Here is a 26,196-nt window from a genome sequence, read left to right on the forward strand (position 1 = left end):
AAGTAATTTTTCAGGGTACATACATTTTCCAATATGAACTAAAAAACATTTCTACAAATTACATCAGAAGAACAATGTGACAAAGGTTATGGTCATGGATGTCAGCTTAAGGGGGCAAGTGATTAACAGGCAGGTTTATGTGGGATCATGTCTTAACATCAATAATTAGCCTTCTATAAAGTGTTTGTACAATTGGTGTTTTCAAGGAAGGCAAAGGTCATGGTGCCTGGAGGCCTTCGGCTAAAAGATTTAAAATTCTTACCAAAAATAGCTTATGAATATACAAATACCGTTCACATAGACAAGATAAATAGGCCATCTCTTGTCTCTCTTTAAAATATCCTGGGCTAAACCAGTTTGCAAAGAAAATATTGTAGGATGATCTTGAATCGTATTAGAAATCTATTTCTTAATCCAAATCTTATCTCCACCTCAGGGTGCAGAGCTGTGGATGGGGACATCTGGTCTTCAAATGGGTGTGGCTTCCTTCACGTTAATCTGAGTTCCGAGTCACTGTCAGGGTTGAATGAGACCATAGGCTACCCAAGGTGGCAGTTGGCCTTACTTGATGCAAACTTTGTGTGACCTTCCCTGGCTGCTACAGAGTAAAGAAAAGGTGTATTCTTTTTAAAACCAGCAATACTTGAAGCTCAAATTCTCTGTCTGCTCCAATTTTATAAAGCACTCAAAGGTGCTTTGTTCACCCTAGTTAAAAGTTGGTTGGTTGGTTTTTAAATGTTAGTAGCCCTTGTCTTGTAAACCACAGCAGTAAACATTTGTGCCCTGTTTATAAAGATAGCTCAAAGCATCAATGGCTCTGAGAGGTAGCGAATTCTCTAGTGGTTTTAGAATATGTCCATGAAAATAATTGTTGCCAGAACCCATCACCTCTCTTAATTGCTTAAATAAAATTAAATTAGCACCTGGCTATGAGAGTTTTTTTTTTTTTTTTAAAAAGCATCTCTGGTGCAAGAGTATTTGATGTATGTTTTTAAAATCTTTCATTTTTCAATGGTAATTTCTAACGCTTTAGGGAGCTGGATAAAACGCTAGTGATCATTTAAGATCACCTCATTCTAAGTGCTTAAACTGCTACGAGTAAGGGCATTTAAAGATAACTTGAGCTGGATGCAAAAGTCATACTGGCCATCCATCAGGACTAAAAACGGAAATCAACATTCTCTGCCAAAAGCCTGGGTTTCTTTCAGTGTTTAGGAATCATGACACTGTCCCCCTCCATGTGGCCTCTGAACCTCGCAGGTCAAATTTCTTCTCTCTCTACCTGGGACCTCAAGACAAGTGGCCGCTCTTTGGAACGAGGCAGCATGTCTACTGGACAGAAAGCTTATTTTACCGGTTTGACACAGGACAAAATCCTTATTCGGGGGTGTGTTAGGACTGTGGAGCAGTGAGAAAAGACTGATGAAGACAGACGTCTGCCGTATGAACTACTGGGTTAAAAGAGACGGATGTGTAGCATTCCAAGGGGATGCTAGGAAAATCCCAACTTTTCGCAGAAAGCAGCCCGGCTGCCATGTACAGCACTCCGTAAGCAGAGATGTACTTAGCTCTGTGTAATTAGGTAGGCCCCCAGGATGGACATTAACAAATTAATAGAACCAACACTTTCCCCTAAAGACCCCACCACCACCATCACAACAATATAATATACATAGTACAAGAAAAGCTGATAAAACACTTCAGGTGTAACTTTTCTTAAGAATAGGACAAAAAAAAAATCCCTTATGTAGTCTTTTAAACTAGCAGTGCTTCCTTTGTCTTGCCTTGCCTATCTTCATTTTATTGCCTTTCAGAATAGATGGATATCCCTGAAAGATCGGATTGACAATCTTCTGCCGATTGAGACATCTGAAGCAGTGACTGATGACACAAGAGTGAGGCAGTTTTGCAGCTGTGAGCGACGCAGGTACCCCCGGCACCCGCAGGGTTTGCTTCTCTTTCCCCCACTCCGCATCCTGGTCCCCCGCCCCCCAGCCCCTCTGCGTCCCCTCTCGGTGTGTCACTTCCCGACTCCGGTGACAGGGTGTGTGATTTCTGAGGTTGGAAATCAAGTGTTCCATCTGCTTGCCCAAATAGGAAGCGTGTCGGGGAAATCAGGGGGATCGGAGCCCTAGTTTCCTAGTTTCTTTCGGGTGGAAGTCCGCGAGGTCCCGAGGGGACCACCCACCTCGGGACTCCCCCACCCCGGGATCCTGGATTTCTGAGATACCCTATGGTTCGATATTGCTGGAATCTAAGGACAGACAAGCTCGAGAGAACGGAGGATGGCGGGTGACCTAGAGGGGCCGCGTCTACACGGGTGGGCGGGCCAAGAAGGCGAAGGGCGGGCGCCGGGGAGGAGGCGGCCGGGGGCGCGGCGGCCGGGGGCCTCAGAGCCGGGTCTGCGCCTCGGGGATGTAGATCTCGATGCTCTCGGCGCTCTCGGTGGCCGAGTTCTGGCGGACGGACGCGGCGCGCTTGGCGGCCATCAGGCGCTTGCGGGCCTCCTGGCGCTGCGAGCTCTCCAGCGAGCGCTCCCGGATCAGCGGCGCGGGGCCCTTCGCCGGCTTCTTGGGCACTGGAGGAGGGGCCCTTCGCTCCTGATCAAAGCAGAAGGTTCAGGACATTACACAGCTTCTCAGGACAAGCTTGGGAAAAACTGGGATAGGTCAGTAGTTAGCACACTTTTTTTTTTTTTAAGCCTAAGGGTGGTTAGGTTAGTTCTGATCTGCACGCTGTACATATAAATATATTTACATGTATAGATATGTATATATTTTTTCTTCATTATTCTGGCTTGCGTATTCAAAAGATGCAGGGGGAAAAAAATACCGGTAAGTTTAAGGCCAAGGGTAAAGCTGGATGGCAGAACTAGGTCTCTCCAAGGGAAGGATGTGGGTATTTAAAATGCCCCCCGCCTGCTGAAAGGCTGCGGCTCCCAGCACGTTTACTGCGGTTTTTCTCTGGAGGCTCCAGACTGTGCTGGGTGCCAGAGATGGGAAAGGGTGGCAGCGGTCGCCTCTTAGAACTCTGCATCCCCCTAAGGAGGGAGGCGGAGGGTGCGAGCTCGGTTCAGAGTTTAAAAACATCCCTGCCCTCTCCTTGGGCCCACCCAAACGTAAACAGCCAAACGAGGAAGAAGATTGTAAGCCTGGTTCCTTTCGCTTTGCTGATGCCACAGTGAGTTACACCCGTTTGCACATCACACACAAACACACAGCAATGTACTGGGCAGGGTCACCCTGGAGGGAGGACTTGGACAGTTCCTTACCCTCCCGGGTAGTGGAGTCAGCTCCTAAAACATCCTGCTGGACCGTCACGCCTTAGGGATCTCGGGGCGACTGTGGCGGCCCAGAGGGCAATTCCATCACAGGGACAGACACTGTGCCATGAAAACTGAACACAAGACTGAAAGAGTTCATCCCCCTAGCAGCAGCAAACTAGAAAACGGGTGGCTATTTTTAAATGTCGTTGCAAAAACGAAAGCCATTCATCACTTGGGCTGGAAAAAGAAGTACAGTGGGAAAGAAGGGAATCTAAACCACAAAGGATTTTTAGGAAAAAGATGGTGAGTTTTCAGGCTGCACAAAGGTCCACGTGAATCTGATGATTTCATTTTTTAATAAAATACCCTAATTCTCATAAAACTAAATGTGAAAAGTATCTTAAATTAGGGATTCCATGATTCTCCAAAGGGCATTCTCTGTGTTCCTCCTTGCTTGCCTGGGTGAAGCACCTAGTTAACGTACTGCACTGGAGTTGCCCGCCGGCTGTTTAAGGTGGCGTCTTGTGTGGATAAAAAAGGAAAGCACAGAGCGCAAACCATATTCCACCAACTCTGATTGTCTCGTTCATTGTTTCCCTTCCAGTTCATGGGGTGATGCAAAGCTCTGATCACAGACAACGTGCATGAAGATTTAGACATCAAGTTAACTAATGATTTACTGTGTCAATAGGTCACATATATCAATTCTTAGCTTCACTCCTTTTGGACGTTTAAAATCTTCATTGCTGGGTAACTCAGTCGATATTTTTGAAAGTATGAATGTTGGAAACTTTTTAGTCATATTTTCCTTTCCTTGCACATTTTATTTTTTAACTATAATTTTTAAAAATCCACGAGTGAGAAATTAGATGGATCAGCTCTAGAAATTCAGTTACCAGTACGTGTGTACATCTGTAGTGTTTTCTTAAAGTCAGACCAATTTAAAAGCTTACGTAGCAGACAGTTTTAAACCCAGATTAAAGAAAACTAGATTGAGTGCAAATGTTTGGCTCCCCCAGTGAGAGGCCACACAGACATCAATGGTACTTTGATGCTTCGCACCAAAACCCCACAGGTGGATGGTGACAGAATTAGAGATGAGGGACAGTGATGAGAGCGGTGGCCCCTTTGATTATGCACCGGCTGTTGGCACTGGATTTCTCCTGGGAGCCCATGGACTCCAAGAACCCTGGTATTATAATGGGCAGCAGCAGAATGGATTGGACTGCTGCTTGCTCTCTGATAGGTGCAGGGATCAGGAAAGGGCGTCACAAGTATAGCTGTGCCTAATATTTAGAAGTTGAATCTCTCGGGAACATCTGACCTCAGGCCATAGGAAAGCAAAGGGTTAAAAAAGTCATGCATGCCTGGCCAGCCTAGGGAGGTGGACATTGGATACCTGGGCAAGCCTGGTGGACCCGCCATAATCAAATGTGAAAATTGCCATTTATTAATTCAAGTAAAAGAATCTGAGTCTTTACTTCTAAGCTCTCGCATGAGGAACCCAGTGGGCGATATTCCCCAAGGCAAATCAACCAATAGTAAAACTCTTAAAAAATCCCAACATTTATGATTACTGTGAAACTTTACGGTGTGTATATTTTTACACTTGAACAACAGTGGTTTCTTCATTACTGTATTTATGAAATGATTATCAAAGTCGGTTAGTTTGCAGGGCTTCCTATTTTCTCGGAAACACATTCTAGGGGTGTAAGGAAGTTGAACTCTTGCTGTATGTAGTCATGCACTGAAGATGTCATTTATTTTAGTTTAAAAAGCAAAATGGAGGCAGTCCCTTCCAGTGACTAAAACGGTTTAACTTAAAGTTTAATTAACAAAAAAAGCTACATTCCCATTTTCCAATTCACAGAGACAGGTTTTTCTTTAAAAATATGCCTGAAACATATTACAGATAATATCCCAAATGATTACTATGTAAACATTGTCATTACAATGAAATTAATATGATATCAGCTCCATTTCACATTGTAAACAGCAAGACTGAAAGCAGAAGCCTATTTAGACTGTCCAGTGTTTGTGCAGGTTTTTAAATGAACCATACAAAATCTACATTGTTCTACCTTCTTGTCAAGAGGATCCATCTGTTTCCAATTATTGGCCTTTAACTGATGAAGTTCATCAAATTTCATACTAATATTTTCTATGGACAACTGCAGCATGTCCCAGAACCCCGCCAAATCCTGGGAGGTGGGCCTTGGATGAGCGTTGGGATTCTGTACAAGAGAAAGAAAAACATTCACGCTTTAGAGGTGATGATCTAGGACAACAAGCACAGGACCAAGGTGGCCTTTTCAAATATTTCAAATAACGCAAGGAGGATGAGTTCCTTTTGGTTTTCAGATAGGAGATAAAAGTGAGGCTATCGATGGCCCTTTTATTTATTTATTTTATATTTTATATGTATATATGTCTTATATACATATTCACCTTTATTAAGGAATAGTTGACCAAATTGCAAACTATTTAGAGCGTACAACGTGATGATCTGATATATACACACACTGTGAAAGGACTCCCCCGTCAAGTTAAGTAACACATCATCACCTCATGTATTTATCTTTGTGTGTGTGTGAGAACATATATGTTCTACTCTCTTGGCGAAGCCCAGTTATACCGTACACTGTTAGCAACTATGGTCACCATGTTCTAATTAGATCTTCAGACCTTATTCATTTGATAGCTGAAAATCTGTACCATGTTACCAACCTCTCCCTGTTTCCCCCACACCCAAGCCCCTGGCAACCACGTTTATACTCTCTCTGAGTTTGGTTTTTAAAAAAAAAGATTCCACTGCAAATGGTAAGTTTATACACTCATCTTATACACATTGGAGTCAGTGATTCTCAACGTCAAAGTAAAATTCTTCTTTTGTTAACATAACATCCTTCAGTACGCTATGGCAGGGAGTCTATAAACATTTGAAAAATCCCAGAATGTATGATCTATGACAAGATGCACTTAAAGCTATATTTAAAGGAAAATACCTTCTTGCAAAAAAAAAAAAAAAAAATACAGTGTATTGGTACTAGAGTCAGTATTCAACTCCATGCCATCCAACATACTCAGAGAACATATAAGGAATCTAAAGTAAGGTTCATTTTAATACTCACGTTGAGTGAAAATACTAGGGCAAACAAGTGATAATAAGTAATAAAAGAACTGGATTTTCAAACTACTGTGTGTTTAACAATTAAGATATCTCTAATGTAGGAAGTCACGTTATCATATAAGTACTTGGACAAAATCATTTGGAAACGAATTAGTTTTAAATTGACCGTAACGTAACACGGCAAATGTGAGAACATGTAGATGCCTGCAGTGACCCATTTGCTAGATAATATTAAACATTCTTTGGTTTGTGGATTGACTTTCTTTGCCCTCGTTCACATATCCCTGACAAGTACTAGAAAGTATGAACCACTCATTTATATGGTCTGAGACAGAAAAAACAACTAAAGACTGAAGGTGTTGTGTTCATCGCTGGTTACTACCTGCAACAGTAGCTGAAGGCATTCATGGGCAGATGGGTGGGACTCCCATTTGCCAAAAGTTTCTAGCAGGGGTCCGTTTTGGTTATCTCTGGGAATCTGGGCAATTGGAAAGACTGTGACGTCTCATGCCGTATAATAACTGGAGGCCAGTTTGTACTTTTAAAACCAGCCCTATGAAAATATCATCAGAATTTCAGGAAGCTCAAGGTTGGTGACCATCAAAGTTAATAAGTTGGAAAGAACGTTTTAGCCCTTTCATGGACTAGCGTTATTGGTCTGGCTTCAAAATAAATACAAGTAAAGAATATATTTATAAACTTACACTTTTAAAACTACCCATAGATCATTGGAATAAGTTAAGTTCTAAAATTTGTAAGTATTTGGGTCAGTGTTAAACTCTATTCTAATGACATCTGAATTCACAAGGGGGTTTCTCTGTAGTACTTTGATCTAGTAAACTAAAAAGAAAGTTTCTTAATATCTAGGTTCAGAATAGACAGATAATAGCTTTGACAAAGTACTTGTCAAATGGAGTTTTATGATCTCGCAATATATTTCCTTATCTTATTGGTAACTAAAAGCTGAATTGCTCACACTTGGAAGTTCACCAAAGTCTTTTAGGTCACAAGCTCCGTTGATTAAACTGTTTTAGTGCATCAGTCGATGAAACGATAGAGGTCGTTTAACTCTGTAACACGGGTAATTTGTTCCTTTCCCACCAAGACTCTCTTTGCTGCCACAGCATCCAGGGGATGGATGGGGAAGCAGAGGGAAAGAGCCTGGCTGCTCAGCCAGTCTCCGAATCAGAGGCTCCTGTGACACCCCAGCACAGAAGGAGATACACGACCCGCTTGAGTATGAACCAGGCCACTTGGAGGTCAGAGGTGGTAGAGGTTGAGAAGGATACGGCAGGCCAGGTCCCTGGGTTGACTTTTGTTGCCATCCATTTATTCTATGCCCGAGAGTCAAGTCGGAGACGAGGTGCAAGTGTTTTCAGGTGTCCTCCTCAGAGTAAGAACTCAAGCAAGCAGAGCTGGGCCTGGTGTGACCAATCTCAGTGCTGCTTTAATGCAGCTTTGTAGACCTAAGTGGTGGCATCACCAGGCCACCGTGCTTCCTGCTGCAGAGGAGATGGAGCTGAGCCAGCAGGGTGAGGAGGGGACTCAGATCCTGGGGGGCCTTTACAGGGGTTGAAGTCGAACACACTGGGATCTGAACCTTGGCTCTGCCTCTTACCACGCAGCCCTGGCAAGTCACTGAGCTCTTGCAGGCCCATTTTCCTCAACTGTAGAACCGTCATAAAAATAATGTCACTATATTCTCCAGACCGTTGCTTTGAGGATCTAACCAGATCATAAACTTAAAAGCTCTGAGGACACAGTGCGCTTCTGCTCCTGCTTCTATAATTCTTTTCAAAGGTGTGCTGGGTTTGCCCTGTAGCGTGTACTTATGGGCCTCCGCCTGTGTCTTTTGGCCAGTTTGAGAAATATGGCTTTATATGAACTTTTTTACATAGGATTCTTTACAAGAGCAAAGAATCATATTAATTAAGATCTGTGGGGCTTCCCTGGTGGCGCAGTGGTTAAGAGTCCGCCTGCCGATGCAGGGCACTCGGGTTCGTGCCCCGGTCCGGGAGGATCCCACGTGCCGTGGAGCGGCTGGGCCCGTGAGCCATGGCCACTGAGCCTGCGCATCCGGAGCCTGTGCTCCGCAACGGGAGAGGCCACAACAGTGAGAGGCCCGCGTACCGCGAAAAGAAAAAAAAAGATCTGTGACACATCCGCAAGTTTACAGATTAGCAGGAATTCTGTACCTTGCACATAGTGAAGCTCAATAAGATATTGGTTGAATCACTTATCAATACATCTACTAATATATATTATCTCATAATTCAGAATAGAATTTCTGAGACGCTGAAAGAAGAGTCAGGTGATTTTTGCTGAGGGCGGAGAAAACAAACTATAGATGTCGGGGGTGGGGGTGAGGAGGAAGGAAAGGATAGCCCCAAGGGGAGGGTTCAAAAAGAAAAGCCTGGTGAAGAGAGATGGAGAGCACCAACTTTTGCCGGGTGTATATCTGCTCTTGGTTGAGCCCTGTCTAGATAAATTCCTTTCAGTCTGTATTTGTCCTTGTTAACAAGATGTGGTTAGAACTCTAAAATCATAGTCTGGGTCAATCAGATTGCAAATGATTCATGCTTTTAACCTTCCAGGAGATAAACTAGTTGCTTTTCATTTTCTTTATTTAGATCCAACTTGATCATTAATTGACCAATAAAAGCTATGTTTGTGGAATGACACTTGTAGAGACGGTAGCATTTAAAAAAAATTCTGTGAGGAAGCTCTTGCCCTTGTATTTTGCTGGCAATTTTTAAAAAATGTTGTTGATGCTAGTATTAGTTTTGTCTCTTTGTCCTGGTTTATTTTGTTTCTGTATGTCCAAGAAGGATGAATGATTCATTGGTCTCAGGGAGATCAAATCTATACTTTATGACACCTTCCACTTCTGATTCTTGAATTAAAACAGAGAACTCTGATAAGAAAATAAGCCCTGATGGCTATTTCAGAAAGAAACTCATTATCGAAAATGATTTTTTTGCTGTAATATTATTTTTTACGTATCAGTCTGCTCCATAGTTTGGTAAGAATAATGAAATCAGAAGGCCAGGAGAATGGAAAGTCGTCAGTTGCCGAACAAAAAAGGGGAGGGGAATGGAGTTTTAACCTGATTGGATTCTTTCTTCAAAGATTACTTAAGTATAACATAAATATTTTTAATTTTAAGAAAAGCAGGAAATATATGATTCATCAGAAAACTCTCTATTCCAGGTAAGAGAGTCCGATGGGCTGTGACTTGGTTCTACTTTAGCTGGACCGGTCTTGACAACAGGTTCTTCTCGTGGTACTAGCAGGGAAAATGGTAGTGATGGGTAAGGATACCTACCAGGTTTTCTTCACACAGTTCTCTGAACTGGTAGAATTTCTGGGCCATAAGAAGTTGGGCACTGCCAACTGCAGTTCGGATTTTCCCTAGAACTGAAAAAAGCAAACAGACAAGAAGTTTACACGTGACGTCTCATTGCTGAGACTTAGTCTGGTAAAGCAAAGAGGAAGTTATGCTGTAGTAATTAGGGAAAACGATATGCACACCGCACGCGCGCACACGTACACAGCCCGGTCGTGGCCGTTGCTCTGCGGTCTATGGAACAGACGCTCCTGGGTTAAAGAAGAAAACCAACTTGGAGAAAAATACATGCTCATCATGCATCTTTCTGAGGAATAACGGAGTTTTCCATCACAGCCCTGGATGTTACCAGGAAAGGAGGCAAATAGTTTTGCTTTTTTTTCCCTTTTACTGCAAGGATGAATTTCAAGTGTTTGCCAGTACAGTTATGGATTTATTTGTGTCAGCAGTCATGGTCTGCTAGCTTGTTTTTCTAATCCGAGTTCAAACACAAGAAAAGCAGCCCTAATTTGGAGCGGGGAATCTCGTGGCACTCACCATATCCCATCCATAGCCTTCATTAATTTTCCGGAGTTCAGCCACTGGTACTGTCAGGAAAGAGCCATGGCCAGTTGCAAGATTGTCTAAGGAGTGAACATTGTCAGCCCGTTGCCTAGGGGACGCCAGCACTGCCCCTGCTTTTCCACTCCACAGACCAACGTTATTGTTCATAGAGGTTTAATTCCCTGTGCACTGTGCTGAAAATCCTCCCTTTGCAAGCTACTTCTTGCCTCCGGTGCAGTCGAAGGGGAGAACCTTTCAGCGCATGGGCGAGCTGAGCAGAAAGGAGCCTCTGCCCCAGCATCCCGAGCATCCCGAGCTCCGTGTTATCCCAGAGACGCTCCCTACGCCGGTGGGGCCCGGGCTGCTGCGCGGCTGGAACCCGGCCACCCGGCACTGGGCACAGGGCAGGAAGGAAGAGGAGACGGCGCCCACAGAGAAAGCCAGAGCGGGAGAGCCTCCGAGGGGGGCTTGCCCGCTTGGAGATCTTCACAGGGAGAGATTTTATGGGACTGAAGCAACGTTTTTGCTGCTGTAGTTTTGTTCTGAATTTACCGAGCCTGAGACTCGGAGTGGAATTAGATCTCCCTTTCTTGACCACATTCCCCACAAAGACTGAGAAGACAACGAAAAGCAACTTCATTTTGGGGTTTCTAGTCACCTGCTCCTCTGTTTAAGGCTGCCAGGCTGGATAACGATTTCGGCTGCCCACCCCCTGGGCACTACCCAAATATTTCAGCCTTCCCGCACATGTGACCAGGGCATCTCTGAACTCTAGAAGTCACCAGTCACACCAGAGCTGAAGTGCAGAGGTTACCCCCCCAGGGATAGCGGCGGTCCCCCTTGAGAGCCACCAGGCAGCACATTTTCAGGCCCAGGAGTTGACATTTTTTTCAATCTGTTTGTAAAATCTTTGGGGATGATTACCTTTTCCTCTTTAACAGATCAATCACTTGTGTGAGGTCTCCCTCCTTTTCTCAACACCCCAAAGCAGAAAACACAGCACAGGGCACCACAGAAGTTAAGAGTACTGGCCCTGACTGGCCAAGGATCCTTGCTGGAACACTTCCTAGCCACTGCCCTGGACAAGTCACCTAATCTCTGTTTTCTTATATATAAAATGGGGCTAAGGGTACCTACTTACTGGCAGGGTTGTTGTGAAGGTTAAAAGTGGCAATGTGGGGGCTTCCCTGGTGGCGCAGTGGTTGAGAGTCCGCCTGCCGACGCGGGGGACTCGGGTTCGTGCCCCGGTCCGGGAAGATCCCACGTGCCGCGGAGCGGCTGGGCCCGTGAGCCATGGCCGCTGAGCCTGCGCATCCGGAGCCTGTGCTCCGCAACGGGAGAGGCTGCAGCAGTGAGAGGCCCGCGTACCGCAAAAAAAAAAAAAAAAAAAAAAAAGCGGCAATGTGTGTGAATTGCTTGGGACTGGATCTGATTATACAGCAAGTGCTCAATAAACGTTTATTATTGAGGAGCAGGACTCCACACTTCCACTGTGGGTGTGCGACTGTGGGCCCCACACTTGCTCTGCCCAGAAGAGAAGAAAAAAAAAAAGTCTGGATTATTCATAGGCAACCGGTATCCTTGGTTGTCTGGGACAGGTATGCGCTTTGGAGGACCTGTCCCAGATCAGAGACAGATCGGAAGGGGCACTTCCTAAGTGAACACATGACTTTAGGCAAACTCTGAGGTTTCTGGAAACCTCTCTGAATGATCTTGCTGAAGGGCAGGACTGTGACACCAGCAAATCTCAGAATGATTCCTGAAAGCTTAGAACTAGAACCCAGGTCTCCAGTCGGCTGCCTGGGATTGTACAGCTCCTGGGGACTGTGAGAGAAACTTGAGGTATCCGGATACACCTCAACAGTTTGAGCTAATGGCTCTCAATGACACCCAGATACCTAAGCTCTGTAATGGACCGCGTAACAAGATGAGCTGAATAAGACAGCGATTCTCAAATGAGGGGAAAGCACTGCTGTAAACAGTCATTTGGGCAACACCCACCATGTAGGTAGGGGCTAACTCGGATGTCTTCTTGGAAGTCAAGCAAGGGACATCTTCACTCAGCATGGTCTGGTGAGAGCGAAAACGCCGGGAATAGAGTCGGGGCCGTTCTGTTTTTCAGGTTTTTACCATCACGTTCCTTGAATGGAAATTCCCTGCTGGCTCCAGGATTACTTGCATTTCTAGTGTCTGAGAGATGACCTTTCCTAGGCCCAGGGTGGGGAGATGAGGATTTGTCTCCATGAACCAGGAGGTCTGGGACAAGCAGACGATTACCCCTACTTCCTTGTCCTCCACGTTTTCTTTTCCAGAGAACTAAAAACTCACTTTGATCTTAAGAAAGCTCTAATAAAGTATTTTTTAGTTTAGTTTTTCCATTAGACACTCACTTGGTGGGTGAAATAACTCTTTTCTTCTGAAGGTAAAATTCATATTTGTTACATAGGCTTTGAGGAGGTAAAAAAACAAAGTAAATGGTAAACTCCAATGGAAGTAAAAAGTAGAAAATAAAAAGGCTGAATGTTGGTAAAGAAATGAGATAAAGGGCTTCCCTGGTGGCCCAGTGGTTAAGTGCTGATTCAGGGGACACGGGTTTGAGCCATGGTCCGGGAAGATCCCACGTGCTGCAGAGCAACTAAGCCCGTGCGCCACAACTACTGAGCCTGCGCTCTAGAGCCCGCGAGCGACAACTGCTGACGCCCGCAGGTCTAGAGCCCGTGCTCCAGAACAAGAGAAGCCACCGCAATGAAAAGCCCGCGCACCACAACGAAGAGTAGCCCCCGCTTGCCACAACTAGAGAAAAGCCCACGCGCAGCAACAAAGACCCAGCTCAGCCAAAAATAAATAAATAATTAATTAATATTTGGAAAAAAAAGAAATGAGATTAAGAAGAAAGAAGAATCTGAATGTCATCTTTTTTTTTTTTTTCTTTTTTTGTGGTAGGTGGGCCTCTCACTGTGTGGCCTCTCCCATTGCGGAGCAGAGGCTCCGGACACGCAGGCTCAGCGGCCATGGTTCGCGGGCCCAGCCGCTCCGCGGCATGTGGGATCTTCCTGGACCGGGGCACAAACCCGTGTCCCTTGCATCAGCAGACGGACTCTCAGCCACTGCGCCACCAGGGAAGCCCTAAATGTCATTTTGAAACTAAGATGTTCCATACCAGCCTTCAGCAGGGTGGAAAGAAAAGTACTGCTCTCAGGGATGCTAGGAAAAGAAGGATAAGGGAGCAAGCGTAAATGAGATATTCAGGCTGCCTATATAACAGCCCAACCTGGTGAAAGAAAGTTCCAGAAGAGGCCTAGGTACAGGACATCTTCCCAAGGTGTTAGCCTTGCATCTCACTATTTTACTGTACGTGGTGGCAATTAACTTCGCAGGGGCTGGGTTGGCCCTCAAAGGCAAGGCCAAAAATGTCAAAGGAGCCTGAAAGGACTTGTGGGATCTACACAAAAGCTGGTGCAGGGACAGTCCCTGTGGATTCTGGGAATTCACTCAGTTACTCAGCAAATATTGAATAAGGGCATACGATGTGCCAGGCTGTGCTGCATGGATGTGACACGGTGATGAGGACAAAATCTTGCCCTTGTGGATTCCATTCTGGTGAGGGGACGTGGGGGAGATGGACGTCAGAAATACAAACATGGCTATACGTGTTTGGGATCTGCTGGGCCACTTGGATTGGGATGGATGGGAAGGAGTATGATTGGGCCAAAGGACAGTGAATTCTTTAAATGGTGATCAGAGAGTTTTCAGTTCTCTTGGTCTCTCTCCTTAAAAAAGGAAAATAAGCAAAGAACAACAACAACAAAAGTGGTTTGTGTTGGTATCCGGTGCAATATGAAATTGGCTCTGGACTAAACTGTTATAGCAATCATCATTTGAAAATGTCACTGTTTTTTATTTTGGAAAAAAGTTAAAATACATGAAAGTACAAAAAGGGCAAGGGAGCAAACATCCATGGATGTGCTCTCCCTCAAAGGATCAAATGTTAATTTTTTTCAAATTTGCTTCTGAACTTCTATTTCTTTCTTTTTTTCCCCCTCTCCCTCTCCAGTGAAGGGAAGCCCTACGGACAAAGTATTTGTTCTCTACTTCTGTCCCCTCTCCCTCCCTCCCTAAAGGAAACCACTAGACCAGACAACAAACATCCCAGTCCCACCCCTGAGTTTATGAAGGTGTCTCCTTTGGTCCTAGAAAGGTGACAGCTAAGGGCCTTCTTGAGAGCAAAGGAGAGTGTTAGACTGGGGTGACCCCTCTAGCACAGCTGAGACCCCACGGCCTAGAATGGGCGGTTTAAGGCTCTGTCCATCCAGGAGGAAGATGTGCCCCTGGGGTTTCCTTTAGTTGGTTTTTTCACACAGTCTTTCCAGATTGTTCCATCCAAATGTAGTTAATAGTTTTTACCATCCATTTCCCTTAGGGCCCATTCCCTGCCTCTTCCAGAATAATAATCTCTGCTGTGTCACCCCAGGCATGCCATTTAACCGTGATTTATCCCATCTATTTGTATCACATGTAATCACAGAATAGGCCTTGTCTTGCTTTGCCGCTCTTTGCATGTAGAGAACCCTGGTTTCCCTGCATGCCTGTAAGAACCCTGATGGTGAATTTTTTCAGGTTCCTTTCTCCCTTTCCTTTCCTCCCAGCTCCTGTGTTAGTCTATCCCTCAGTGGGACTGCAGAACAGCAACCCCAAACGCTGTTGAACTGAATTCCTTCTATGTAAGAAGTGGGCATCTCTTTATTAACTCCCCCACTTATAAGCCTAGAGACCTCTCATCCCACGATGAATGGGTGGCTCTGGGGGATCATAGCAGAGAGGACAAGGCCTGGATTAGTTCACCACACAAAGCCAGGAAGATCAGAAAGGCCATCACTGTTTGGTTTTTGCAAAAACCTGCCTATTTATATTACTATTACCTTGTATTTCAAAGCACTTTCACGCGCACATCTAATGTGATCCTCACAGGACCCCGTGGGGCAGGGCCAATGTCACCATTTTAGCTGAGAAAAGCTGGGCTCAAAGTATGAAGTGCCTTCCCTGCGGCCCTGGTCCAGCTGTGCCCTTTTCCCTCAACACTTACTGAGAACTGGTTCTGAATCTACTCAACTGAAGGCCTCTGAGCATGCTTTCTTTCCTTTATCCACACTTTCTAGCCACGGCCAGTGGAGAGAAGGGGGGCAGCTGTAACCAGTCAGTGGGGGAATTTGCAGAAGTCCGGCAAGTCTGATCCTTGTCCTACGTCAGGGCAGGAGGGCAAAGCACGTCTACCGAAAATGACTGTCGCACAGAGAAATCTCAGTCACGAAAAGAATGCAGGAACCAGGGGTCACTTGAAAGAGATGGCGGGTGTAAGGTTCAGGTTTTGTTTTTTCTTTGAAAGACTACGCATCGTAATGAGAAGCAGAGAAAGACAAAATAGTCTTTTATGAAAACTGCGATTTAAAATTTCCTCGCTACATTCGATCAGAAACCGAGACATCTAGAAAAGAGCACACCTCCTCCTTCCCACTGACCCCCACATGGTACCATTTTTATTTGGGGAAAAAGGAAATGGTATAAAAGGCACAGGAGTGAAGGGAATGAACAGTTTCTCTCAAGTGTTCAGTGGTAGCCGAATAAAACAAAGGCCGTCTCCTCTGGGGACGTGTCTGACTTTTCGCTGAGTCAAAACCCTTATTTTATATCCATAGGCCTAGCTCCCTATCTCTGCCATCACGATCTGTGTGGCTGAATCTGTTTGTCAATCACAAGACTTTCAGGATCCAGGGACTCCTGGCCATGAAACAAAAGCAGAATCATCCCCTTCCCCAGTGGATTTGGATAAAAACTGGGAATAAAATCTGGTCCGGCTCCAATCGGAGACACTGGATGAGACCGAGCTGGGTCTATAAGGAACCGCGTGGGAGATGGCGCACATATTTATACTGTATCAAAGTCACCAGCATCTTACCATGTCAAGCTGAAAACATCCCGACTATCTAGACAGTTGGATGTGTTTTATTGGGAAAATGATTTTTTTCTTTGTTTCTACATTTCTGCATGAGTAGCTTGGTTCAGGAATAAATATGTGTGACGCTTTGTTTGAAAAAAATGTCCTTACGCATAACGAACGTACGCATTTAATATTCAAGAAGGGTTAGGCCTCTAGAGCTGACAAGCCAGGGGCACTGGTTGCTTTGACTGCTTCCGGTTCTTACGGACTGTGCCGGCTTTGACTGCTTCCGGTTCTTACGGACTGTGCCGGCTATGACTGCTTCCGGTTCTTACAGACTATGCCGGCTATGACTGCTTCCGGTTCTTACAGACTGTGCCGGCTCCACCATCAGCATTTATATCTTCAACCTGGACACTACCCATCAATACAGAGGAGTCCGCCTGGCTGTCCCACCAGTGGTGAAGCTTCTGCAGTGGACAGGCTGGTGGGACACGTCCCAGGCCCTGCCGCCTACACCTAATTCACCTGGTCTGCTTCCTTTCCTAACTTCCTCTCTGTGTGACATACCGGAAAGAGAATAGGCACTGGAGTCAGAAATACCACTTATCAGCTGCGGAGCTTGGGAGAATTTATTGTACTCTCAGACTCTGTTTTCTTTTGTCTGTCAAGCGATCATAATGCTGTCTTCATAGGATTGCTGATTATTTAATGAAATCATATATGAAAATTGTTAGGATGTAGCAGGAATGATAACTCCTATATCCTATCGACATTCTTTAGCTCTTGGTCATTCACCTGGGAAACTAAAAGGTGACATGATCCCAAACAGGGAATTATTTATCCTGCTAATCTTCACGCTCTGTCGTCTCTCCCCAACAGTGTGAGCTGACTGAAGGTCCTCTTTTTTTGGTGGCTTTCATGCAGGCCGACTTAGAGAAGCGTCAGTGCGTGGGTGAATCATGCCTTTGGTCTGTGTGCATAAGGAATCCACAACAATTCTTCAGGGCCCCAGACTTTCGTGCCTATCTGTAGAGTCTGGCATAGCTCCCCACCTAACAGAGCTAGAACAGTGGCCAACTGGCTGCTGGATGACAGAGACACACGGAGAAGACAGGACCTTAACCAAGGCTGGACGCCTAGACCATCCTGCTGGAGCCTGTGCAGAAAACAGACTCGCTGCAAAATCAAGGGTCAGACCCTCCCCGGGAGCCACAGATGCTCCAGCAAAACAAGGTCCATCTTCAGGTGCAGAGTAGGCCAGACACATCTGGCCTGCAGGGCGCTGGGCCCACCCGATGCTCTGTGAGCTGTGTTTTGCCGTGTGGTTTAGAGCCATTCAGACCCATGGGCTCCAAACTCAGCCCATCTCTTGCAGCTGTTTATTAGTCCTTCAAGATGGTCTTGGTCACCTCCCTCCCTGACCCTCCTTTTCTGACTCTTATTCACTCACAACTAGACCCCTGCTACCTCATCTTCAACCATAACTTTGCCTCCTGTGAGATGAAGTAAACAGGGGGATCAGGCATGACCACTCTCAGTGTTCTGCCCTCTCCTGACACTTGCCCCCCACGCAGTTCCCCTAAAGCTCTAATGAGTGATGGGCGAACAGTGACGTGGCCGGCATCAGAGACGTCAGGTGCCTGGAGTTACTGCCATTGCTTCTTAATGGAGTCAGCCGGCGACTGATAACTGCCCCCGTCCTAAAGAGCTCTCTACGCCCACCCTTCCCGTCTATCTGTGTCCTTGGACCACTCCCTCCTGGCTGCTCGGAGAACCTACTCCCTCTCTGCCACCTCTGCCCTTCTCTGCAGCCCTACTTGAGAGGGCTGCCAGCATTATCAAGTCGCTCCCATTCTAAGGGGAAAATCCTCCCCCATCTCGTGATCCCCTCTAGCTAAAATGAAATTCCTCTTCTCCCCTGTTATAGGCTGAATTGTGTCCTCCCCAGATTCATCTGTTGAAGTCCTAACATCCAAGTCCTCCAGCCGTGACTGTATTTGGACCAGGGCCTTTACATCGGTAATTAAGTTAAAGCGAGGTCATTAGAGCGAGTCCTCACCCAACATAACTGGTGTTCTTATAAGACGATGGGATCAGGACGTAGATACACACAGAGGGAAGACCAAGCCAAGGGGAGAGGCCTAGGGACAAACGGGCACCTTGAGCTCAGCCTTCTAGCCCACGAAGCTGTGAGAAAAGAAATTTCTGTTGCTGGGTGGTACTTCGTTATGGCAGCCGGAGCATACCAATACATTCCCTTAAATGCTGGATTCTCCAAAGGGCAGACTCCTTTGCTCTCTCTACATCCTCAGCTCCCAGGGTCCCCCCTCCCTGCGGTCTGGCTCTCCCCTCCCCTCCCCCCTCCTGGACCTCTGCATTTAGCACAAAGGAATCTCAGCCCCCTGGGCACCCACAGAGCTCTCCGGCCCTGACCTCTGCTTCCCTCCACCTCGAGAATGTTGAACACAAAACTCGGTCCTGAGCCCCCTTCCCTTAGTCCCCTCAAGTGACCCCATCCATGCTCCTGGGTTCAGCTATTCTGTAAAATAGGTTTATTTTGCTCAAATTTGTAACTCTGGTGTATACCAACCCTTCGTGCAGCACGTCTGAGCAACCCCTCGACAGCTCTTGTCTCCCCACATCCACATTCCTCTCAGGAGTCCCTGGTTGCTTATGATTAGGGCTACAAGGCTCCATCACCCCCTCCACAGCATGAATATTCTCCCTCCATTGCCAGTTTGGAGGTTTGGTCCTATTAACTGGAGGGTCTTCTTATCTCATATATTTCTCACACTTAAAACTTTTCCATGCTCCCCTGTCATCCCTGGGATAAGCGGGAAACTCCCTTCAATGGCCCACCTGTCCAGCCTCACCTCTGCCCACTCTCTCAGTGCCCTGGGCCCCCAGTTTCCCAAATCCAAAACCTGGTCTCTCCGCAGTGCCTTTGCTCAGGCTAAACACTGAGCTGGGGTGCCTCCTGCCTTGGCTCCCACACCAGCCCCGCCCCACACTGGCCCCACCCCCTGTGCACAGGTGTGCATCCTCCAGAAAGACCTATCCCCTTTCACCTCTCCCTCGCTTTGCTCCTCAAATTTCCGTGCACAGCTCTGTCTCTGCCCTCTCCGCATTCTTTCCAGCACCATCTATTTATATGTCTGACTTTATAAGCAGGCATGGCATAGGCTGTGCCGATGTAACTCCCAGTTATCCTGTTGGAAGAAGTTTTGAAGTGAACTGACTCATCAATAAGCTCTATGTTAACCAGAAAAATTAATTAAGGGCAAGATTCCAGGCCTAAGATTCTACTTCTTTAAGGTTTTACCGTGCCTAGCACCACTTTTTCCTTACAGTCTTGACTGATTCATTGGCTAAGATAGTCTTGGTGGGGCTATTCTTCCTCTTGGTTTTCTATTTATAATACTAGGTGTGCTGACTCAGGCTGGAAGAACCAAGCCATTTGGGAAAAGTTGAACGAGTTTGTGGGTGAATTAAACCTCCCTATCCTCAACTTTTGACTTTTTACTCACCTGGCCTCCCCGCCCGCCGGGGGAATGTTGTAGACTTTAGGAGTGAGGAGGAAAAAGGAATTTTTAAAAAAGTGGACCCACCCACTTACTCCAAAGTCATGTGGATTTGTCAGACCAAATCTGTGTGATTTCAAGTCGGGATTATCCAAGTGGAGACATTTTAATTCACGAGTTTGTCCTCGTGGAAAAGAATTTCTCCAACCAACTGCCCAGCTGCTTCTCAAACACATTTGTGATCCAGAGCTGTTGTCAATAAAAAGGTCTCCACAGAAAACATGGATCTGTTTCACTCCTGGCTGACAAGGGCTGCTCTGAATGTAACAAGAGCACTTTTTTTTTCCCTTAAAGGAGCCAAAACTTAAATGAACAAAGAATGACGACTTTATGAATTTATTAAAAGCTAATGAATAAAGAATAGAATTCTCAAGTAGAAATTATCCCATGGACTAAAACCAGAGCTTCCACGGGGCTAAACCATGGGGGAAATAGTATTTTGTTTGTAAAGAGCAAGTTTTCAAAAATTCAGCTGATGTTTTTTCCCCAGTCCATACTCCAGGAGTCTCACTCATAAAAGATGGTTACGCTTCGATCCATATCTCCATTTACATCAGCCATGAAATAGTAACAGCATCTACATCACATAGATAAATACAGTTTTTGAGCCTTTGAAAGCTGAATGAGATGAAATGAGTTAACATTTCCCTTGGGAATATGGAAGGATTAAATACTGCATTTGAAGGCCATTGCAATGATCTTTCACAGAAATTGGTTACTGTTAGACAAAGTGATCGGGGACCGTGCTCCACGAGTCAGGCCCTCTCTCTGCAATCTCTGCCTCTCTACAATGTACAAGTGTCTGGAATAAAGGGAACAGCAATGGCCCAGGGACCTGGAGAGCTGCTTCCAGGCATCCTGTCTTCCCTCTGCCCATCTTCACCTCTCCTTGCCTCCGTGCCCCTCAGCCTCAGACCACTCCCAGTGAAACACATCCACAGAAGGGATGCTCGGAAATGACCTTCCAGCACCAACACCTTTCTCCTTGTGCTCAGTGCTGTGCAAAGCAAAATGCAGCAAGCGTTCTAGAAGGTTAAACATGAGGCACATTGCACACAGTTTTCTTTTCATTCCTGTCGCTTTCTGGTCACTAATATCAGGTTGGCCAGACCTTAAAAAAAGAGAGTATGCAGTGTGTGTGCATATGTGTGTGTGTGCGTGTGTGCGTGCGTGTCTTGGGGCATGGGGGTGGGGAGGGACCTTTTGCAGGTCATTGCAAAAGAAAGATGAGAATAAAACAGGAAGGAGCTAGGATGCACCCACCTTGCCCCACTTAGAAGCACACAAGGCTTGAGGCAACTGAGCTGAGGAAATCAGAGTGTTCCTCTGCCTGCCACCCACCCACCAGTCCTCAGGCTGCAGAGACCCTGGGCAGAGCCAGCCTGGGCATGGCACCCATCAACGGTCGCAGCGATGACTGTACACAGCTTCCCATAACTCAACCTGAAACCGGGCAAACCCCATTTTGGGTTTCGTTACCAGCCCCACGTTCGCTGCCAAGGCTCCCAGGCCTTCTGGGGGACTCAAGGCCAAGTTTCACTAACGGGGATGCTATTACAGGGCAAAATTAAAGTGGAATTAATCTGCCTCCATCCCGCACACGCTTTGGGTTTATCAGTTCGTTTCAGATAAAGCCTGAAAATTCCACATATAAGTTGCCCACAATTCAGGAGGCACTGCTAGATTTCCAAGCACAATCGACCAGTATTTCATCCTGGGGCCACTGAAACCCGAGCCCGTGTTTCGAGCCATCGGTGCTGGACCGCATTCCTGGTGGGAGCCCTGCGCTCCATCTGGGCGTTTCGTCCCAGTCAGATAATACCAGACGGATCTCTGTAACAGGCAGGCCCCGGCCAACAGCACCGAGCCATCTCCCCGAGACAGCTGTTTCACACAAGGCCCCATTGTCTGAAAGAGGCTCGGATCGGTTTACTTCGAGAGCTGCGGGAACGTTCTGTCAGCTGCCCCGGCCGCGAGGAAACCTCGCTCACTGCAGATTTCCCTTCTTCTGTTACCGAGCCAAAAACCTACCATCGACTGTTAGGGAGGAAGGTTTCACCCAAGAACTAAAGTCCTCGCGCTGCTTTTATTTTCGCAGGGAAAACAATAGACCCACACACCCAAAGAATTTATAGATGGACTTTTGGAAAGCTGGCTGGAGGTGACCGGGTGACCGCGAGTGCTTGTTTTCTCTCTGTGCTTCCTTGAGCACTTTGTCCAGTTTTGGGGAAAGCAGTGTTTTCCAGTCCTGGAAGGCCACAAACAAGATCCCTAGGAAGCAGCGGTCAGAATCAGGATGATTGCAGCATAAAATAAGTGATCACTGACTAATTCCTGAAGACTGGATGGCTTTTTTGGCTTTTTATTTTTCTTCAACTCTGTGATAGAGAAAGGTGATGGCAGCCACCACACGCCCCAGATCTGAACCTCAGGTTCCCATTGACCAGATGAGCTCTCTTCCTAACTTCTCCCCCGACCCCTGCCAGTGGACATGTTGTATTTTGAATTCAGGAAGATACTTAACAAAATACCTTACATTCTCATAAGCGTGATGAATAACTCTGGACGTGAAGACAGCAAGCCTGACCCATCTACCTTCAGCTGCTGCAGACTTTTTTTGGGGGGCAGTGGGGTGGATATTTCTGTGTGCGTGGTAAAATGTACGTGAGATCTACCATTTTAACCGTTTTTAAGTGGGCCGTTCAGAGGCATTAAAGCAGTCACCCAAACGTTTAAAAATATTGAACATTTGGAATAATTCCGGGGCCCCACGAAATAAATTAAGCAGGTGTGGTTAGACTCCTTCCTTTCTTCCACCCTATCCTTACCTTTCCCTACCGAGGATGAAGACCAGCTCTCCTGGGAGGGATCTGTCACGGAGCCAACCGTCGTCATGTACCCTGAAGAGAGACCTTCCTATCTAGGACCCAAAGGACACATAAGGTGGCCTGGCCAAGAGACAGATCTGCGTTTGACCCATTTATCAAATCTATTTTTCTGAGTGTACACAGACTTCTTTTTTTTTAAGCTGGTTACTCAGACATTGGCTATGCCTGCCAAACGGGATTGGCCCCTCTTCCTTACCACTCGCCCCCCCTTATAAAAAAAGCAAAGGTTAAATGAGAGAATTAGTAAAAACAAAGGCCCTCTGCAACTCCAGGCCCACTTATCAGAACAGGACTGTGGTTGCCAAGGAAGCAGGGACAGATATGTATGCGGAGCGTTAGAGCAGCCAAGCACACACAAAGTATCATTATCTTGTCAAATGTTATTCGTGTTGTATCTATTCCATCAGGCGCTTCTGTGTCGTGTGACCTTGGAGGAGGGACTGCCAGAGAGCTGTTGTGAGGGCAAATAAAACAACACCTGTCAAAGCCTATATAGCCCACGGCCCAGGGGACTGTAAGGACAAGATGGATGCTTTCTCACTGGTTTATATTCTCCCTTCCTCCCGGCTTTCTGGTCAGATCCTCACTGATTTCCATTTGCCTCATTTGAAATTGGCGACTCTTTGACCGGGCATGTGTGTGTACCTCTGCGCTGTTTAGAATTCTGGAATGCTAGTGGGTGGAAGCTTCTGTTTTGTACCATCCAGGGCATGAAAGATAGAGAAAGCTTTCAAGTGCTTATGGGATGGAATCGCGTCCCAAGAGCTGGAAGGGACACGCGGGTTCGTCTAGCTCACGCAGCTGACCGACACACAAGTCCTTTCTAGCCTCTCTGTGGTAGGCGCCCGTGTCTCTGCCGAATCTCTCTTCAGATCAAGCAGCGCTCTCTACCTCGCAAGGGACCTCCCCTTCTAGCTTTTGGCAACAATAGCTGCGAACTACCTGTTGAATATTTTGTAACTACTTAGGAAGAAAGATTTTGCTAAGGAAAATACTTTTGTAAAACAGTATTTCCAAAATAGTCCCAGGACTCAAATACATATTCACTGATCCCCTACTCTGTGCCAAGAACCATCAGAGGGGCAGCGGATATGAAGATGAATGAGACAAGAGTAATTTCGGTCCTCAGACCTCACTTTTCAGTGGAGGAGAGAGATACATAGATTACCATCAAATAAAGTTGGAAATACCTGATAGACAAATGTGCAGGCTATTACAGAAGCACCAGGGAGGCACACCCAACTCAGCCTGAAGGGATGCATTCTGCAAAGACTTCTAGAAGGTGAGGCCCAAGCTGAGATTTGAAGGAAGAGCCATTTTTGTAGGTTAGATAGGTTTTGTAGGTTAAATAGATGTTTCTAATCTGAATCAGTTTTGTACATCTAAAAAAACATGTAGGAAAGGCATTTACCTCTGATCTTTGTGTTAGCTGTTTGATCTAAAGTTATAAAATTGTATCTAAAAAAATTAGTAAGTTGGACTTTTCACTATAGACCATTGGCTTTCAAACTATTCCAGGAATCCTGGGATTTTTTTTGGTGGCAGGGAGGGTTTCTAGGGACCTCTGTCCAGAGAGTGGTAGAGGCTGAGCAGATAGGACTCCAGGCCCTCACCAAAGAGCTTCACCGTTCTTCCTATTATATTTATTGGTGTTGTGTGTAATTTTTTTTTTTAACTTAGAAAAAGGGGGCTCTGATATCGAAATATGTTTCAAACTACACAGGGAGACTCACTCCCCAGTGCAGCGGGTCTCATTGCATACTTGTCATCTAAGATTAATTTACTCAGTTGAATACTTTAAGCAAAGCACCAGAAATACTCCCACCCTAAGTTATCTTTGTCTGTTCTGCAGCCATGACCTTCACACCCCACCACCGCCCTCAGGCAGCAACCTTGTAAAACAGAGGCAGATTTGAGAAAATTTATCACTACTCTAAAGACAGCGTCCTTAAGAAGACGGCTTATTCATGGTGGGACAGCGGCACTTTCGTGTACAAAGACAGCAAATCATTATTAGAACAAATCTTGTTATAACAAAATACCTTCATATGGAAGAGGTTTATGAGTCCTATTTATAAATCAATATTGCAAATAACATGTACAGTAAAATTCTGGCACAGTGAATGAATGAGCAGTTCCTTCATGTTCAAGCTACCAATATGCTTCTCTTTCATCTCAAACACAGGATGAGAACCTGATTTTCTAACAAGGTTCTCACCTTCCAAATATATGTGCTGGTATCAAAATACATTGACTTGTTTTCATAGCTCCTTAAGAGTTACGGAAGACTTTTCTAAATATGTATACGATGACTATCCTCACGCATCATATAAAGCTGGGTTGAGAGAAGTAGATCTAGTCTCAGATGGGAAGAAAACATCAGATTAAAAGAAAACACCAGATGAGCAGCTTCCCCAGGTCTTATTGGAAGCCAAGCAGCGAAGCTAGAACAAGTTCGAATCCATGCATTGCATGGACTGAAATCTGCAAGACAGCTTGCCCTGTTGAGCTGTGCACCCGAGGCCACTGCTCCTTAGACATGGGCATTTTTCCCAGGAAAAGCTACTAGGCTTCGGGTATACTCACGGGGAAAGGAGAATAAGAAGATGCGACTGCTAAGAATTTCTTACCGAAAACTTCCCCCGCCCACTGCTGCCGGGCTGTGCTTCACACCCCTGTCACTTGGGCACAGAGCATATTCTCCCTGTGGATCCACACCTGGGTGAGCCTGCAGTGGCACCAACGGTTGGGTCAAGTGTCAAGGAGGTTTACTTTTCCACTGCTAAGTTGTTTGCACTCATAACATGCAAGAACAAAAGGAACGTTACAGAAACCCATTGATGGATTTTCTAACCTGCTCAGAAAGGCAACAACTAAGTTAGTCAGCGGGTGGATAGGGGTCAGAAGCAAGAAAAAGCAGAGAAGAGCTGTGAGCAAGACACAGAGCGGAAATCCCACAACCTGCAAACTGTCATTTTCCAGTCTCCATTCTCACGAAAGTACTTCCTTTAAGGAAAACTCACTGCTCCCGGACACAATTAGTTTGGTTCACTTAGTAAGTCAACTGAACGTGATTTACAGAAAGCTCTCGATCTAATTATTAAGAAATTATTATTGTTTTTGTTAGGGATGATAATGCACGATGGTTATATACGTATACATAAAGTCCTTATCAGAGATAACGTGGTGAAGTGACGGGACGCGCTGGATTTTCTTTAAGATCCTCTGGCAAAAATGATGACAAGTGGGGGAAGATGAGACCAGCCAGTAGTTGAGCTGGGTGATGGGAATATGGGGGTTCATTACAGTAAACCCTCTACTTTTGCAAGTGTCTTTAAATGTTCACAATAAAAAGTTAAATGATTTTAAAAATAGGTCTAGGGCTTCCCTGGTGGCGCAGTGGTTGAGAGTCCGCCTGCCGATGCAGGGGACACGGGTTCGTGCCCCGGTCCGGGAAGATCCCACATGCCGCGGAGCGGCTGGGCCCGTGAGCCATGGCCGCTGA

At 45.9% G+C, this 26,196-nt stretch overlaps 1 protein-coding gene across 12 annotated transcripts in view; it reads right to left on the reverse strand.

Annotated features, from left to right (window-relative positions):
• Nucleotides 1–2,390: 2,390 nt before the first annotated feature.
• Nucleotides 2,391–26,196, reverse strand: part of DLGAP1 (DLG associated protein 1) — a 323,485-nt gene continuing 299,679 nt past the window's right edge. For 9 of the 12 annotated variants that reach the window (XM_065889911.1, XM_065889909.1, XM_065889920.1 and 6 more), the window contains 3 exons: nt 9,721–9,812; nt 5,347–5,499; nt 2,391–2,600 (listed from right to left, as the gene is read on the reverse strand). In XM_065889911.1, the coding sequence (XP_065745983.1) occupies nt 2,391–2,600; nt 5,347–5,499; nt 9,721–9,812 (455 nt within the window). Of the gene's footprint in view, nt 2,601–5,280; nt 5,500–9,720; nt 9,813–26,196 lie in introns of those variants that run through there. The other 3 variants (XM_065889918.1, XM_065889922.1, XM_065889919.1) reach the window with 1 other exon arrangement.

The sequence above is a fragment of the Phocoena phocoena genome, chromosome 13, assembly GCF_963924675.1.
Source record: "Phocoena phocoena chromosome 13, mPhoPho1.1, whole genome shotgun sequence".
NCBI lineage: Eukaryota > Metazoa > Chordata > Mammalia > Artiodactyla > Phocoenidae > Phocoena > Phocoena phocoena.